A 16,278-nucleotide genomic window follows, 5' to 3' on the forward strand; every position below is an offset into this window, starting at 1 on the left:
GGTCAAGAAGCAAGTCGGCGGTTGATGTCTAAGAATGAATCAAAATAAAACTTAATGAAACTTATTGCATAAATTTTAAAGGGGTGTTATTACATTTTCCTGTTCTTTGTGTGGAAAGATATGTTTTATGGCAACTGTATGTTTTATACAGCAGAAAATAAATGCTTCTTAGCATCATACACTATTTTCCGAGAGCAGTGAATATGTGTTTTGTTCAAGTGCTGATTTACTGAGCTAAATGTTGTCCAATCAAAAAAAATAATAGCAGATTTGAATTCCAGACATCAAAAGACATATTTTTAGATCCCTTATTCAAAAATTTGTGAAAAATAATTTTTAACCCTCTAAATGACATGCAGCATGCAGCTTACTGGCTGCAATGCTTCCCCAAGTTCTCTGTGCCACTCCGTGCTCTGTAGTTTCACACATGTACAAAAAGGAACAGAGGTCTGTGTGTGCTCTTTTCTCTTTTTCAGTCATCCCTGGCATACCAGACAGTTCATCAAGGTCTCATGCAATCCCTAGTTGCCATATAGGGACATACCTAGCTCTGCCATCTCAGTGGCTCAGGTTCCGAGGGATTCAGAAAAGAAAATGGGCAGCAAGGAGAATGCCCAATCAGAAGAGCAAACTCTTTAAGTTGGCAGGAGTGTATAGGAAGTGGTTGAGTAGCTATTGTATGGTTTTCTTTCCTTTAAGGAGAACAGAGCACATTACATTGATTTCACTGTGGCACCAGCAGGCATACTCACATGGTGTTTGAATTTTGGATGCTCAGAATTTATCGGCCATGCTTACTCCTGAGTAATTTAGTCCTTCTGACTTGTGCACACCTCTTCATAAACTGGATTTTTGCACTTTGCTGCTTCCTGCTCTTATTTCTGAGGAGTTTTGGAGGGATGGCTGTGGCAATGCTCAAGCCAAGAAATAGATTTTGGATGCTTAGAACTTGGTGACCATGCTTACTCCTGAGAAACCCAATGCTTCTTTCTGTGGCATGCTGGCTGTTGGGGATTCAAAGATTCCTCCACCTATGGTGGCCCCTTGGCCTTATCTCTGGTGCCCCTGCCACCGGCCCCACTGCCCTCAATGAACGCCATGTGCCACTACCGCACAAAAATGCAGCAACCTTAAATGCTCCTGTGTACAAGTTGTGTATTTAGGAAAAAGTCTCAAGTGCTATTGTCCACCTGCAAAATCAAGGGAGAGAGCCTTGAGTTTTCTAACTGTTCAACTAGAAAGATGATTTCCTGACTCAGCTATGGAGACAGGGAGAGCAGGGGAAGATGATGGGTGAAGTAAACCTTGGAAATAACCTCTTCAGTCCCCACACCCCATCAGCAAACACCACAAAACATCTGGAAAGAAACAGATGACAGTTGTAGATTTTCGTAGTAGTTTAATCTAGCATTCACACGAAAGGGAATCATTGATTTCCATCGAGAGCCAAGACTGACATCTGCATCCCCCTCCGCTTCTCAGCCCTTGTTCTCTAGAAGTTTGGGGGACCCTCTGGAGCAAATCTGGGGCATGTACAGGGGTCTGCAAAGGGCAGTCCCATAGCGTGAGCACAAATCTGCTCACGAGACATGTGATTTCACTCACAGAACTGAAAAAGGCATTGTAGGCCATCTAGTGCAGAGTCTTGCTTCATGCATGAAACCAGGGCTTGAGAACCCACCCACCCAGGTATTTGATTTGTATCCTGCCTTCCTACCAAGAAAAATGGCACTCAAGGGGTCTATCCAGACTCTGCTTGAAGGCCTCCAGCAAGGAAGAACCAAACTCTCCATCCCAGGAGCTGTTTCCATTGTTGAACTACTCTTACCATGAATAACTTATTACAATTCGTACTGTATGTTTAATATGTTGGGACTGGTGCTCTTGCTGGATTAATCAAAGTTTGGTGAATTTATAAATTGTCTTATGATCAGAGGTGCTCTTGTGGGCAGCCTCATTACCACAACTCTTTTGTGGTCCCTGATATGATTGGAACCAATCGCCCTAGATTAGACAGCCTTGGCTGGGTTCACCTGAAATGCTAAACTATATGCATTGTAGATTATGCAAACCCCCACTATGCTCATTCTGTAGAGTAAGGGTTCTCAGAGTAGAGTGTTTGGGCAGATTAACCCATCACGGGTGGTGGACACATCCCACAGATGACACACCAACCAATCGTGGGTTCCACCAGAAAACAAACCATCATGGCTTAGTGTGTTGTGTGACCCAAGCCAATACTGGCATGCCATCAGTAAGGAACCAAACTAAGGCAGGAAAGGGATGACTTTGCTCTTGTCTGCTCCGTTTTCCCTCATCTAGATTCCCCAAAGCTACTGATATGTGCAAAAGTGTTAAAACCAAGCGTGCAAAATTTGGATCATATACCAGTGAAGGCATAACTATACTGTGTATGCCTGATGCTCTGCTGCTTATGAATTTAATCCGTTTGCTAGACCAAGCCGTGGTGCCAGAAGCCAACCAGTGGACCACAATCTACGTTCTATCTACCCTTGCATTGCAATAAGGCACTGTAAGAAGCAACAACAATCCATGCAGAAGGAGGCACTGAAGTAAATTGTAGAGAGGTAGGCAGGTCCAGTAAGCATGAGAGAGGAAGAAGCAGAAACACCCATTTCAAGCCAAAAGGTTACATAATGCAGCTCAGAGCCCAAATATCTGGGGGTTCACATTGGTTCCCAGGAGGGCATTGCCAGCCTTAATACACTCAGCCAGTTGAAGCCCTGTAACAGAGAAAGATAAAGTTTCAGTACGACCAAAACATGCTCTAACCTCGTTTGAGCTTCTGAATAAGACTTCTGTAAGCTCCCCTTTAAATAACAACAGTGCAATATCCCATCAACATGTATCAGTCTCTGCATAAAGGGAGATGGCCTTGTTCTCCTCCCTTTTCCCCCTTTCGCTCCCTGCACTGGCTTTCTTGAACGGTTTTTTAAAAGCCAAAACAAAAAGGCTCACAAGGGTGCGGAATATATAAGGCATCCTTATCTAGAGTGAGACCAAATGTGGATGGCCAGTTGAGAAGCAAAGCTGCATTTTAAGTCCAATGAACCGATTGTGTGGAAAGACCTTTAGAAAGAAGGGGGCACGGTCATACGGTCCATGCTTAGACTGCCCCTGTTCCTAAGCCCAAAGCAGTAAGTAGCCATTAAAGACAACTGAATGGAAGCAGGTTAACAGATTCGTGAGCAACAGTGGGCAAACAAGCATTCCTGTTTGAGCTGGGCTGGTGGACATGCTTTTGTGGCTGGCCATTGGTGCCCAAAAGACATCCATTCTTTTGCTCCTAGTTCACTCCCACTATTCTCTAAAAATCAAGACAGACTGCCTATCTTAGACCTTCATTAGGCCACCGCCTTCCCATATCTAATTCTGAAGAAATCCCTAAGAGGGGCTAGGAGAGAGATTAGTCATGGTGCCCTATCCAACATATGGGAACACCACTGCTGGGCCAGAACTTCAAAATTTAATTTTAACCAAACCTGAAGTTGCAAAAAGCATAGCTCAACCCCAACGGAAGGAGCACTGAGCTGGGATCCGACTATGGATGCAAATGCTTGCATACAGTTTTTTCAACCAAACGGTTTATCTGTAGCAGGAGTCTACTTGGACCAGAGGTGTGCAAGGGAAGGGGAAAGGAAATGCTGTTGAAGTTTCATTCTCCAGGCTCAAGACTCAGTGGCCCATCATTCTTCCCCACCCGTTTCTCAGGTTCCCCTGCCCAGTGCCCATGACATCTCACCTGCGGTTGTGTGGAGCCAGCTGAGAGCTTTAGCTTCCAGGAGCTCCCATTCATCCCTGTGCTCTGCGGCATGGGAGTGGAGCCACAGGGTGGCCAGCACTGTCGCCCATGCGTTTCGAGCCACCTGACGGTAGTGATGAGGAAACAAGAGACACATTGAGCCCTGCTCTATCATTGACCCTGTGCACACATTTTCCTCAACAACTACTTAGATTAAGTATTACATCTTAAAACAGTGCATCTGAATAGCTAGACAATGGCCCTGTTCAGAAGACACTTTAAACCATGACTTTAACCACAGTGCTTAAGTCAGAAAGCCAGACTGTCTTCAGAAGACACCTTAATCCACAGCTTTAACCATGGTGAATAAGGCCTTAGTCACTGTGGTTAAAGCCGTGGTTTAAGGTGTTTTTTGAACACAGCCTGGCTTTCTGGCTTAACCACTGTGGTTAAAGCCGCGGTTTAAGGCGTCTTGTGAACGGGGCCAATGGTTACACTTTGGCCACACACCAGAATGGCTTAGGAAAATAAGAAGCAGGCCATTGGTCCATCCAGCTCACACTTGTTGATACTCACTGGCAGTGGCTCTCCAGGTTTCAGGCAAGTGTTTTTCCAACTCTATCTAGAAATGCCAGGGATTGAACCTGGGTCCTTCTGTATAAAGCAGCTGCTCTATCAGAGCTACAGCCCCTCCCCAAAGTAGGATATAGGTTGACCATGGTTAATATCTGCACTGTGCAAGCCATGGTGGAAGCAGTTGTCTCATTCCACTCAGCTTATAAGGTGACAGGAAAATCTCAATAGTGCTCCCTTTGCTCCGCAAGCTAAGACATGGTTGCACTGTAGGCAGAAAGAAAAGAAATATGTATATCAACATATAACAAAATTGCAAGATAAATTGTAATTTAATTTTGCATAGAATTAAAACAACTGATTAGCAGTCAAACAATGCCCATAAATACGTCACATATACATAGTCACAATACTAATTTCCAAATCAAAAAAATGTACAAATACACAATAAGAATATCCCAGACAGGTTTTGACCAATCTGGTCCTCTTCAGTGAGAGAAAATATAAACAATAATTACAGCTCTTATTAAAACATGATTTAACGTAATGTTTATGTCAATTTACAGTAATCTCCCAGGTATACCTAACATATGACCAAACCATGATGCAGAAAGCAACACAAAGTACCCAGAGAGCAATGAACAATAAAAAATGAATAGCACATTCATACCAAACCAGATTAATTTTTTCCATCCATAGCAGCCATTTACCATAACAGATGGAAGGAATTAATCCTCTTTGTTAAGAATGTTCCAGCCTTTTTTGATTGCAAGTTGTATTGCAAATTAACACAAGGTTGTTTTATTTCTTTGCGTGTTTCAGAATGTAGAAGGGAATGTTCTTTTCCCCTTTTCTTGTATTCAGTTACAAGTCACATGATGTGGATTCCAGATTTTGTATAGATAACAATTATTGGTAAATTGAGTTTTTATACATCTAGATTCATCTGGTTATTTGGATCTCGCATATTATCTCAGGTTTCTCTAAGACTGTGTAATCTGCTTTACAGGTTCCAGGTAGGAATTCAAACTATGACCCTGTTCAGACAACACGCTAAGCCATGGTGGTTAAGCATTTTGAGCTAAACATTATGGCTCAGTGTGTCATGTGAACCATGACTTCGCATGTTGTGTGAATCATTCCTAACCATGGTGGCTACATAACCATGGTTTAAACACCATTTGCTGCAAAAAGGTTAGCAGCCTAACCATGGCTTAGCGTATTGTCTGAACAGGCTCATTACGTTAAATCATGTTTTAATAAGAGCTGCAATTACTGTTTCTATTGTTTCTTTTTATGTATATGTGATATACTGATAGGCATGCTTTGACTGCTAATCAGTTATTTTAATTCTGTATGGAATATTAGTATTTATATTTATATGTTATATTTTTGATATACATAATTTCCCTTCAACCTATTCTGTTTTGGTGATAGGACAGAACCATTTTTTGGTGTTTGCCCTGCAGATGTGGCAGTCTTAAAAACGGAGAAAGCAAGAAACAATTATTAGTACTAACCATGTTATATCTGCATTGGGAAATTCTATAAGAAGTAGCAAGCAATAGTTTCTTGCCTTGAGTAAGACTAGGTATATACATCATTAAGATAATCCCTTCCAGTAGGATATGTGCAATCAGTTGAAGAATGGTGTCTGTGGTCCACAGTAGAAGCTACTAGCATTCAATTAAAGGCCATAAACTCACCTGGGCAGGTATTTTGCTTGAGATATCAGCCTCAGTCAGGCCTAGGATGCTGGCCAGGTCAGAATCAAGATGCCAGGAGCCCTCAGCATTCTGCAGGGAGATCAGGCTCAAGAGAGAAGCTTCCTTTTCCATGGCCATAATCTCATCTTCTACATTGGGCAAGGCAGTCAATCAGAAATGGCCAACTAATGCTCCCTGATCTGAACTGGGACTGCGGAGCAGGGAATTAACCCCCCAAAACCCTTCTGCACAGTTGCTATTTGTCCTGTCAAGTGCTGTTTGCAGAAGATAGTGCCCTTTGGGGGGAAACAGTAGCACTAAGAGAAAAGGTTTTTGTTGGAGAACAGCATGAAGTTGGAAGGGTTAACCTCCCCCAGTCCTGATCATTTCCCCCAGGGTTGCCTGTCTTAAAAGATAGGAAGACAGTTCTAATCACTTAACATAACACATAGTTTGACCTTATGGCCATTCACACATTTGTGGCACATTCAGAAACATCAATGTGTATGTGTGGCTAAAATTATCCCTCCCTGCCGCAACAGCTGCAGTATTTCGCCCTTGATAATACCATATTAGCCAGGAGGTTAATGGCAGTAATCAGAAACTTTTTTGAAAATAATATTTCTTTAAGTAGCATTATAGTGTTATATGCTGATAATGCTATGCCAAAAAATGAACTAAAATATACCTTTCCAGTTGTCACCATGTTACCTAGATATGTCACCATATCTCTCATGGTTTGGAAAGTCAATGGCCGTTCTTCTTGTACCTTACAGCTAGTTCTAGGAGCTGTCCAACTGGAAGCAACCTAAACGGTACCTCTATATTCAGAAGCATTACTCTTTTGGGTAGGAGATGCTGGGGACAAACAAGAAGGAGAGGTTTGCGGCTTTGTGACTGTGGGCCTCCCAGAAGCATTTGGCCAATCACTGCTGGAGACAGAATGCTGGGCCTTTGGTCCGACCCAACAAGGCAGTTCCTATATTTCATGTGTTAACACCACTACTATGAATTGGACCTGGAAGCTTACAGGAAGACAGTGCAAGTGTACCAATGCAGTTCACATTTAGCTTTCCATTGTCCGTTTGCCATCAGTAGGTGGGCTGTTGCATTCTGCACTTGTTTAACATTTGCAAATATAGACACCAAAGAGTGAACTGCAGTACTTGGCCCTTGGGATTACCTATGGAGCATGGAGATCAATTCTGTTCCTTCATTCATCTGCTAGACAAGTCTAGCCCAAAATATGCTTTCTCCCAATTTCTCCCTGGGTGAGACAATAAGCCGAGGATGTAGAACCTGCAGCCCACAGGCTGGACCCCAATCCAGCTTGTGGAGCCTCTTCGTGTTTCCCCACTGCTGGGACTTCAAAATTGGAGATAACAGTGGGAATTCTTCACTCCAGCTATTACCTCCAATCTGAGATACTATGAAGGGATGCGGGGTAGTGGGACTTACTGGGGCTGGGGAGAACAGCTGCTATTCCCAGCATGGGCCAAGTCTAGTCGTGCCACATTCCCCTGGGTGCCAAGTGCCAGCAGCAGCAAACCCTTCTAACAGTGAGGGATGTGAGATGGCAAGACGCACTCGGGCTAGGAAGAACAGCAACTCTTCCCAGCACTGGCAGAGTCCAACCTCCCCACATCCCTTCATCCCAGCTGTTATGAGGAAGGGGCTCCCCATGCCTTATGAAGCCATATGGACCATACCCTTATTCTCACCACCAGCAGTCCCAGCAGTCCCTGAGAACAGAGATAACAGCAGGGAGGCTGGACGATATGACTCAACCCACACCAGAAGGAGCACCTGAACTTCCTGACATGTGCTGGGTAGCTCTGCATGGCACACGGTGTCCAGGGAATGCCTGGGGACATGTGAAGCCGGAGGCTCCGTAGGAGCCAGCCAAGTCCCTTTCTCCACGCTGGAAGGAGGTACGGAACTTTGTGCTTCTTCCAATATGGAGAAAAGGCCCTGATGTCATCTGGCTCATGGTGGGCAAAGATCTGGAAACTGTTCTGCATGCCTGCAATAAACCCCTGGGTCTATACATCCTCGGGCTTCCCTACTTGACTGATCACCTTCCAGCTACCAGGCACAGAGATTATTTTCAGTGTGAAAAGACACAATTCACAGTTTATTCTCTCTTGGGAAATGGCAATACCATACCATTTGATTTGTCTATTACATTTGCAACCTGTTCCTCCATCCCCTTTATACAGAACAGCCCTTTTGATGTAGATTACCTGAAGGTGATGGGGACTGGTAATCTTCATACATTTCAGATTCAACACACACTGCTGTGAAGGGAGATAAAAAGAAGGGATTTCACTGTGTTTTTCAATTGTCTTTGAACACTTTTATTATCCAAGAGCCCTACTTGTTCTTGCTAACTGGCTTCCTGCTACAGGATATATTTATGTAATTCCTTACTGTTATGTTGTATGCTTGAAGCTAATAGGTTTCCAAGTCCATGCACTGAGCCTTACTTGATGGCCTTATAGGCCCCTTCCAACTCTACTATTCTATGATTCTATTCTCTGGTTAGCCCCTTGGATTTCTAGTTCATTGGCTTGAAGTAGGTCTTGGCAATCACTCTAAAGCTAATTTGCCACAGCTCAGCCCAGTCATGGGATATGGAACTTTTGAGAAATTTAAAAGGTCTCACACCAAATGGATCCTGAAAATTTCAATGGGTGGTATCTGCCCATGGTCTGGAAAGCTGATGGGGGATTGAAGGAGGCATTCAGTCATCAGGGATGGAATTCAGGAGGCACCAAGCCCAGGTTCCAGTCAATGGGTGTCATATCATATCTTATTCTCAACCTTATGCATCAGTCTCCTGCCTCATTCCATTAATATTTCCCTGTGAAGCATCACATGCTGCCTACCTCTAATGAAAAAGAGTAACAACACTCACTGCCACAACAAATGAGATCCCAACCCAATCAAATAAAGACCCAGATTTACCTTATTTCAAATATAGTATTACAGTATTCAGGGTTAGAAGCTCAAATGGCGTTGCTTCTTCCATTACCTGCTTTGAAACAAGGGGCTGCACGTTGACGTCGCTTTGCAAAGCATGCTTGTGGCATTGCGGGAGAACAGTCTGGAATCAGGGGAAAATACAAACAGTGTTAGGAGTGGGCATTGCTGCTGACGCCCAAGATGATGGCAGTTTTCTTTCTTCTATTTTAAAGTAATTTTTCTTATTCTGCCATTCTTCCAGTGAGCTCAGCGTGGAACAGACCCCATGCAGCTGACGTCGTGAACAAACACTTCCCTCACACGAAGTAAGGCCTCATTCCTATGCCTTTTTAGGCAGAAAAAGTCCTATAACTCCCAGCATTCCCCAGCCAGGACTTTTTCTCTCTCCAAAACAGACATAGGATTGTGACCTTTCTTAGCGTGAGTTGTAGGAGCTTTTCCTGTCCTGCTTTTCCACTACATAACCTCTAGGTGGAGCTGTGCTATGGCTGAATGGCAGTAATACACAAGAGTGGGGATGTCGGAGGAACGTCCAGGGTGGGTGAAATTCGCCCACCACAAACTTCATCTCTTTTACCTGCAAGCTGCCCCACCGCCATCTGCATGGAGTCAGGCCAGCTTGCAGTCTTTCTTTCCTTCCTTCCTTCTTCTTTCTAAATAGAAATTTCCACAAACTGTACCTGCAACTTGCACAACTTTCTACTTTTTTTTAAAAAAAAAACACACACACACAGAAAAAAAGTTCCTGTATTTCGGGAAAAACCTGCAGCCTGGCTCGCGAATGCAAGCTGAGCCGAGCTGAGCAGGCAGCAGGAATCTGTTGGGCCCAAAAAGGGCTGGATTTGTAAAAAGATACCCCTAACAAGGAGAAAGAGCACCGTTTTCTGCATTCTAAAGCAACAACAACAACAACAACGGGAAAGTGCTCTGAAAAAACGGAAGCAAAACTGGAGGTAAACGATGGTGAGTAAGGAAGGAATCAAGAGCATATAATAAATGCCTCATGCGGAAAAGCGCTTAAGGCTCCCCAGGAAAGCTATAGCTACCTGCCCTGCCCCTCTGCTGGCTTTGGCTCTCAAACCCCAGGGGTGACTTCCTTAAAGGAAATGTGGGTCACTTGCATGGGAAATGGCCAACTCCTTCCCAATGCCTCCCTTACATTTTTGAGCACGCGTGAATGTGTATCTCAGTTTGATGATGATATGTAGTGCCAGTCTGACTCTGTCTCACTGTCAATGGCTTGGTTCAGTCATAATGCTAAACTATGGCCTAGTGCTACTTTCTCAAATCTCAGGCGTGCCTTCCTCTGCTCTCCTGCCTCAGGACGGCTGTGCAGAAGCGATCAAAAGGTCTCCATTTCCACTTAAGAGCAGTTTAGTATTATGTCACAAGCCTAAACTATGGTTAATCTTAACTATTGAAACAAACCAACTTCATAAACCATGGCTTGAAGTTGGCCAGCAGATGTAATCAGCCTGCTTACCCCCTATAAGCATCGATTATCATCAGATTAGTTATCTTTATGACCTCTTATTGGTTCAGATAGAGATCCATTTATTATTGGATTTTCTTGCCAGCTAGGCCCAGAGAGATTCTCTGGGAACCTCACAAGTAGGACTGAAAGGATTCAAAAGTACACTGCCTCTTTCTATGGAAGTTCTATTTTGACTAGGGACATGGATAATACCCATTGACAGAGCTGTTCTCCATGAATGCATCTAATCCTTTTGCCAACATTTCAGCCCTGAGATGGAGCCATTTACGCCCTGTGTGAATGTTTCATTGCTTGATATGAGGCTAGAGCACATCTCATCTCTATTAGCTCAAGCAGCTTCTGATGCAGTGACAGCAATTTCCTATACGGATTGCCAAGCATGACATGAACTAGCATCTATGCCAGCCAGATAACACTGACACACTTCATACAGTATAAGAGAAACCCATATAATATGTTCCACACAATGCTTCTGGTGGGGGAGCACTTGCCACATGGAAACTGCTCAAAACAGCCTCCATGCGGTTGGGTTAGTTAGAGTAAGATGTAGATGCTGTTTCCATGGAATGGCTCAATAATGGTCAATATAGCCCTGTTGAGACAGTTGGCATTTTCTTTTTCATTGGGCCCGTTCAGAAGACACCTTAAACCATGGCTTTAACCATGGTGGTTAAGCCAGAAAGCCAGGCCGTGCTCAGAAGACACCTTAAACCATGGTTTTAACCACAGCGAATAAGGCTTTTTGTTGGTTTAAGGGAACATGGCCTTGCTTTCTGGCTTAAAAACCATGGTTAAAGCCATAGTTTAAGGTGTCTTCTGAATAGGACCATTGTGATCAGTTCAGCTGCTTTCTATGAGAATTTGCCCATCTCTAATGCTCCAAGAAGGTCCTCTCTGTTATGTTTATAAGTCCTTCGGTAATTAAGACCACCCTCACAGGCATTTCCTCCAACTTACATGCAAGTGGGACATCTCGGTGGACGAGGGGCCCTTTAACTTGTTTGCCCAGCTCCGTGTTCACCCCCACGTAGGCTGTCTTCGAACACACCACCCCAGAGCTCAGGCTCGTCTCCAGGGCCAGGCGCTGCTTCTCCTCCTCCTGCTCCGTGGCTCCCTCCAGTTCCTGCAACAGGGCTTGAGCTGCCAGCCGGTGAACAGGGAGCCTGGAGAATTAAGGGGACCATTCTGCAAAAGTATCTACATAAAATTTCTGGCCCTTGCCTGAGGTTCCAAAGAGTGTTAGAACCCCAAATACAGAAATCTAGGAGCCTGTCAGCAACCCAAGCCCAGGAGAAACTTCTTCAGAGGAGCAAACATCTTCAGAGGAGAATCTCTGCACAGAAGTGCTGTTGCAGGGATGATTCACCTGAGGTCTCAAAGACCCTCTTTGATCTCAGACCTACTGTGATTTCTGACTCTCTTCCCTCAACTTACAGTTGTCTAGATCACTGGCTGCAATGGAGCAGGTAAGATGCTCAGAGAAATCACTGGAGCACCCAGCCAGTGACCCCTGAACACAGGGTTTACTCATGACTAAGGAGCTACTCATGAGGAAGACTTAGTTGTAGCCAATGAAAAAGTAGGCCCACCAGCAACGATGAATCAGGGTCAGCAAGTACATAAGCCCTGTCTCTTCACCCAGATATTCACTGGGTGAACAGCTCAGATTGAGCTACCTTGTTCAGTTCAGAGCCCATTACTCTGTCTGCCTTTGCTAATATTTAACACACACATTTATTAGTGAGTTTGCTTTGGCAGAGGAAGAAAAAGTTCTCTCATCATGACTGCCTTATGTGAGCCAACCCCCACTCTGTCAAGACCGAATTCATCCACGCACAAGTTCCTAGAAAAGTTCTCTAGGCTACAATGCTCAATTTAGGAGTAACGAGAGTTGCAGCTAAATGTGGCATGAAATGTTATTGGCAAACCACTTAGGACACTGCTCTCAAAAGAAGAATTCTAACTTTCAGGGTCACCCTCAGAAGCTCTACAAATACAGGCAGGAAACATACTGCAGATATTGCAACACAAACCTTCCCTCCAGAGTTACAGTCCTGGAGGTACTTCCCATGAGTGGCTGTAACTGACCACTCATGGAAGCTTGTGGGTCCTTTTGACCGTGTATGTCTTACAAAGTGATTATTAAAAGCCACATTGACCTTAGCTTTCTCATACCACAGATATCCATGCCACCCAAATCTTATATCATGCCCCTCCAACACTAACAATCGTCTGTTCTCCAGCACTATCCATTCTTTCATCCACACCAAGCAACAGGCATAGAAATACGATTTCAAATCGGGAAGTCCCAGACCTCCTCTTTCTTTGGCATTTTGTAAAACTTTAATTTTTATTCTTGGTTTTTTACCTTGCCAAATAAATCTAGAGATATCTCTAGGCCATTGCTTGAATGGTGCATCCCCTTTTATAATAGGCACCGTCTGGACGTATCTGATGAATATTTTTACGTATATTATATTTCTCGATAGTTACTCATGCAATGTATGGATTGAGAGATTGTAAAAGCCTCTGGCTATATGCGATAAAATTATGGTTCCTGCTCCCCACTCCTGACTAACCCAACTCAGAATTTCCACACATTTCTAGCACAAATCGCTTGGTGGAGACCAGCTGCTGGGTTGTCCCACCTGTCACTTTCCTGAACTTGAAGTGGGAATTTCATCGTCTCCGTGAAAGTCTGGTCTTGAAAGACGTATTGAAGAACAGCAGCTCCTTCTGTGGAGCCTGGAGACTGCAGGAGAATACAAGGTGTCAAAACAGAGACGAGGAGGGGAAAGTCCCTTTAAGGAGCAGTGGATTGTGGGATTATAAACTCCAGTGAACCAAGATCTCAAATGCTCACCTAAGACTGGCAGAATTTGAAATGAGGTTAGGGGTTACTCACCTGATGCTGCCCATGGATCTGGGCATAGATGAGACAGCGCTGCCCTTCGAAGATGACCCGAGGGCCAGACCCCACAAGCTCGGCCTCGAAACCGGAGGGCAAATCCCAGCTGAGAGAGATCCCTGTCACTGCTGGCTGCAGGGCCTTCTTCAAAGACTGCAGGGCCTGTGGGGAGATGACAGTCTTACAATGGGGTGTCCAGAGGGAAACTTTGCAACTTTGGGGGGGGGGGAATAAGTAAGCTGCTAGTTTTATGGACACGAGATTTGGTTTGAAGCTGTGTGGGCAGTGCATGCAAGGAAGTCAGAAGTGCGGCTGAATATAACGTCTTCTCTATTTCCCCCATCTGTTGTACATGGATTGCAAGCCCTATGGGCAGAGAGACCAAGTTCTTTTATCTATCTATCTGTCTGTCCGTCCATCCGTCATATATCTACTACCTCTGCTGCTTTTAATAATTTATTAGTTTTAAATGTTTTAATTAGTTATATGTATTTTATGGTGTTTGCATTTGTGTTGTACCCCGCCTCGATCTAGAGGGAGAAGCGGGTAACAAATAAATTTATTATTGTTGTTGTTGTTGTTGAATTGCTAAAGTATTGACATACATTAAAAAAACTGAGTGCTCTTATGGGAAAAAAATGTATTCCAAGCTATGCAAGACTGGAACCAGGTAGTCCAAGAGCAGAAGGCTGAGCCTAGTGGACTAATGTGCAAGAAAGCATTTCTTTAAGGCCTGGGATTCATACCCTGAGGAGAGCTCAAGATCAAAAAAGAAAAGGAAAAAAAGGAACTCCTTTTTTTATTCATGTTTAATGCAGGCCTTTGTAATTAAGCACTTATGCCTTTTCTTTTTTGGCAAGGAGAGAACAGGGGATCTTGAAATCCAGCTGCATTTTTAAGGGTGGACTGACATTGAGCACATTACCTACAGCTCAGGTGGAACTGGGGAGTCCGGGAGGACAGGGAGAGGGCCCCAGAGCTCACCTTGGCCTGCATGCGCTCCTTGCCCATGATGAATTCAGCGCTGCCGCCGGCTGCTCCAGCGATGCCTTTGATGAGGGCGGTGGAGGCCCCTTCGCCGATGCCGAAGGAGAAGCACCTGTTGGGAGTCGGGAGGGGAAAATCAAAGAAGGTGCCCAGGCCAGTGTGCAGAGAGAGCATTTGATCTCCCAGTCCCAGTTCTCACCTGTGGGAGCTGCTGCGACGGCAAACTTCAGCAATGACCTCATTTGTGTTCCCCACCTCTCCATCAGTAAACACAAAGAGCTGGGGAGAAAGATGCAGGATCAAAGTCTGCTCTAGCCATGTGATGACTCACTAGCACAGAGTTGAATGCTTGAAACCGGGGACCCCCTTGGCAAACGTCAAGCGTATGCCACCACATACCAAAAATACGTTGTGGCCACATGGCAACCACTCCCCAATCTTCAGTAAGACGAGGTCCTTCTCCTACTTTTCCCACTGTAAACCCCCCTCCGCTGAGATTCCTCTGACCCAAGAGGTGATTGGGGAAATCAAGTGCTGATTACTGTTGGCTTGTATGGGGGTGGGTGGGGGAAGAGTCTTCCATGTGTTCGCTAGATCCTAGATCGTTGACCTGCCATTGCTCTTTTACAGGTAGTTCTTTAAGTTTTAGCACAAAACAAAGCGGAAACAGACCCCAACAGAGCTCTTGATACCTGGCGAGGACGTCCTTCCAGGCAGGGCTGGCCGTAAATGGCCTTCAGTGGCTGCAAAATCTCCGTCCCCCCCAAATCAGCCTCCAGCTTCTTCACCCACTCAAGGGACTCTGACATGGTCTGCTGGGTGTATTCCACACTTTTCCTGTAAAGGGTGCCAAATGGTCAAGGGTAGACGAACAAGTTTCATTTCCTGAAGCACCACCAGGTCTTCCACCATGCTCTTTCTGACTGTTGTCCGCTTCCGCCACACCCAACCCAGCCCATTCCAGTTACATTCACAACTACTTCCACCCATTTCGTCAAACTCTCCAAGCCATCCATTTACCCTAGCCACAAGACTACCATACACTCAGATTTAAGCCCCCTTCTGTTTTTACTTATTTTATTCATTTTAAACATTTCTTGGCCCCCTCTTTCAGGACGGAAGCCTTCACAAGGCGGCTTACAACAATAAAATACATTTTAAAAAAACAGGCAAAACATTTAAAGAAATAAAAAACGTAAAACACAATAAAATAGCCATTAAAAACAATAAAAGCCAACAATAAAAACCAGCAAAAACGATGATGGTAATTTAGTACAAGCACTACACAGTACAAAGGAGCTGGAAACAGAGGGCTTGGAAAGCAAAGATGGGGAGAGGAAGAACTGTAGCAGCAGCAGCGTAAGACAAGAGAATTTCTAGTGGTCCAGGATACGCTTGGCAGAAGGTAGAGGGTCTAGGGGAGTCACAGAAAGGAGGCCAGTTGTGCAAGGGCCCCTCCTGGCTTGCCTGACCGAGAATTTCCTCCCATTTCTTACCGACGTCTTGGTGCTTTTTGTCCTTCCTTTGTCAAGAGTCAAGATGAGTCACAGGACTTTTCCCCTTTATTGTTTCCCACTTGTTCAGGGGAGATATATATATACACACACACACGTATGTATGTATGTATGTATGTATGTATGTATGTATATCACACACACACACACAGAGAGAAATGAGGCTGCTGCCAGAGAAGCAAGGAACCAAAATGATTGACAGGATGTATGTTAAATTCTGACACTCACGGATAAAATGAGTCATAGCTAGATCCAAAGCCATAGATGTTGAAGTAACATCCCAGGGGGAGACTTTTCAGCAGGAGGATCAGGGTCTCCTGTGATAGGGGAGACAAAAGCTGGGGCTA

At 44.5% G+C, this 16,278-nt stretch overlaps 1 protein-coding gene across 1 annotated transcript in view; it reads right to left on the reverse strand.

Moving 5' to 3' along the window:
- Positions 1 to 1,379: 1,379 nt before the first annotated feature.
- Positions 1,380 to 16,278, reverse strand: part of VWA5A (von Willebrand factor A domain containing 5A) — a 72,085-nt gene continuing 57,186 nt past the window's right edge. Inside the window, exons 8-19 of the mRNA XM_063137580.1 lie at positions 16,160 to 16,248; positions 15,110 to 15,254; positions 14,617 to 14,696; positions 14,415 to 14,529; positions 13,428 to 13,592; positions 13,171 to 13,274; positions 11,480 to 11,685; positions 9,077 to 9,148; positions 8,286 to 8,339; positions 6,043 to 6,191; positions 3,764 to 3,887; positions 1,380 to 2,744 (exon numbers count right to left, since the gene is read on the reverse strand). Coding sequence (XP_062993650.1) covers positions 2,665 to 2,744; positions 3,764 to 3,887; positions 6,043 to 6,191; positions 8,286 to 8,339; positions 9,077 to 9,148; positions 11,480 to 11,685; positions 13,171 to 13,274; positions 13,428 to 13,592; positions 14,415 to 14,529; positions 14,617 to 14,696; positions 15,110 to 15,254; positions 16,160 to 16,248 — 1,383 coding nt within the window. The 3' untranslated portion in view covers positions 1,380 to 2,664. The remainder of the gene's footprint in view (positions 2,745 to 3,763; positions 3,888 to 6,042; positions 6,192 to 8,285; positions 8,340 to 9,076; positions 9,149 to 11,479; positions 11,686 to 13,170; positions 13,275 to 13,427; positions 13,593 to 14,414; positions 14,530 to 14,616; positions 14,697 to 15,109; positions 15,255 to 16,159; positions 16,249 to 16,278) is intronic.

This window comes from Elgaria multicarinata, chromosome 11 (genome assembly GCF_023053635.1).
Source record: "Elgaria multicarinata webbii isolate HBS135686 ecotype San Diego chromosome 11, rElgMul1.1.pri, whole genome shotgun sequence".
In the NCBI taxonomy this organism is placed as follows: Eukaryota; Metazoa; Chordata; class Lepidosauria; order Squamata; family Anguidae; genus Elgaria; species Elgaria multicarinata.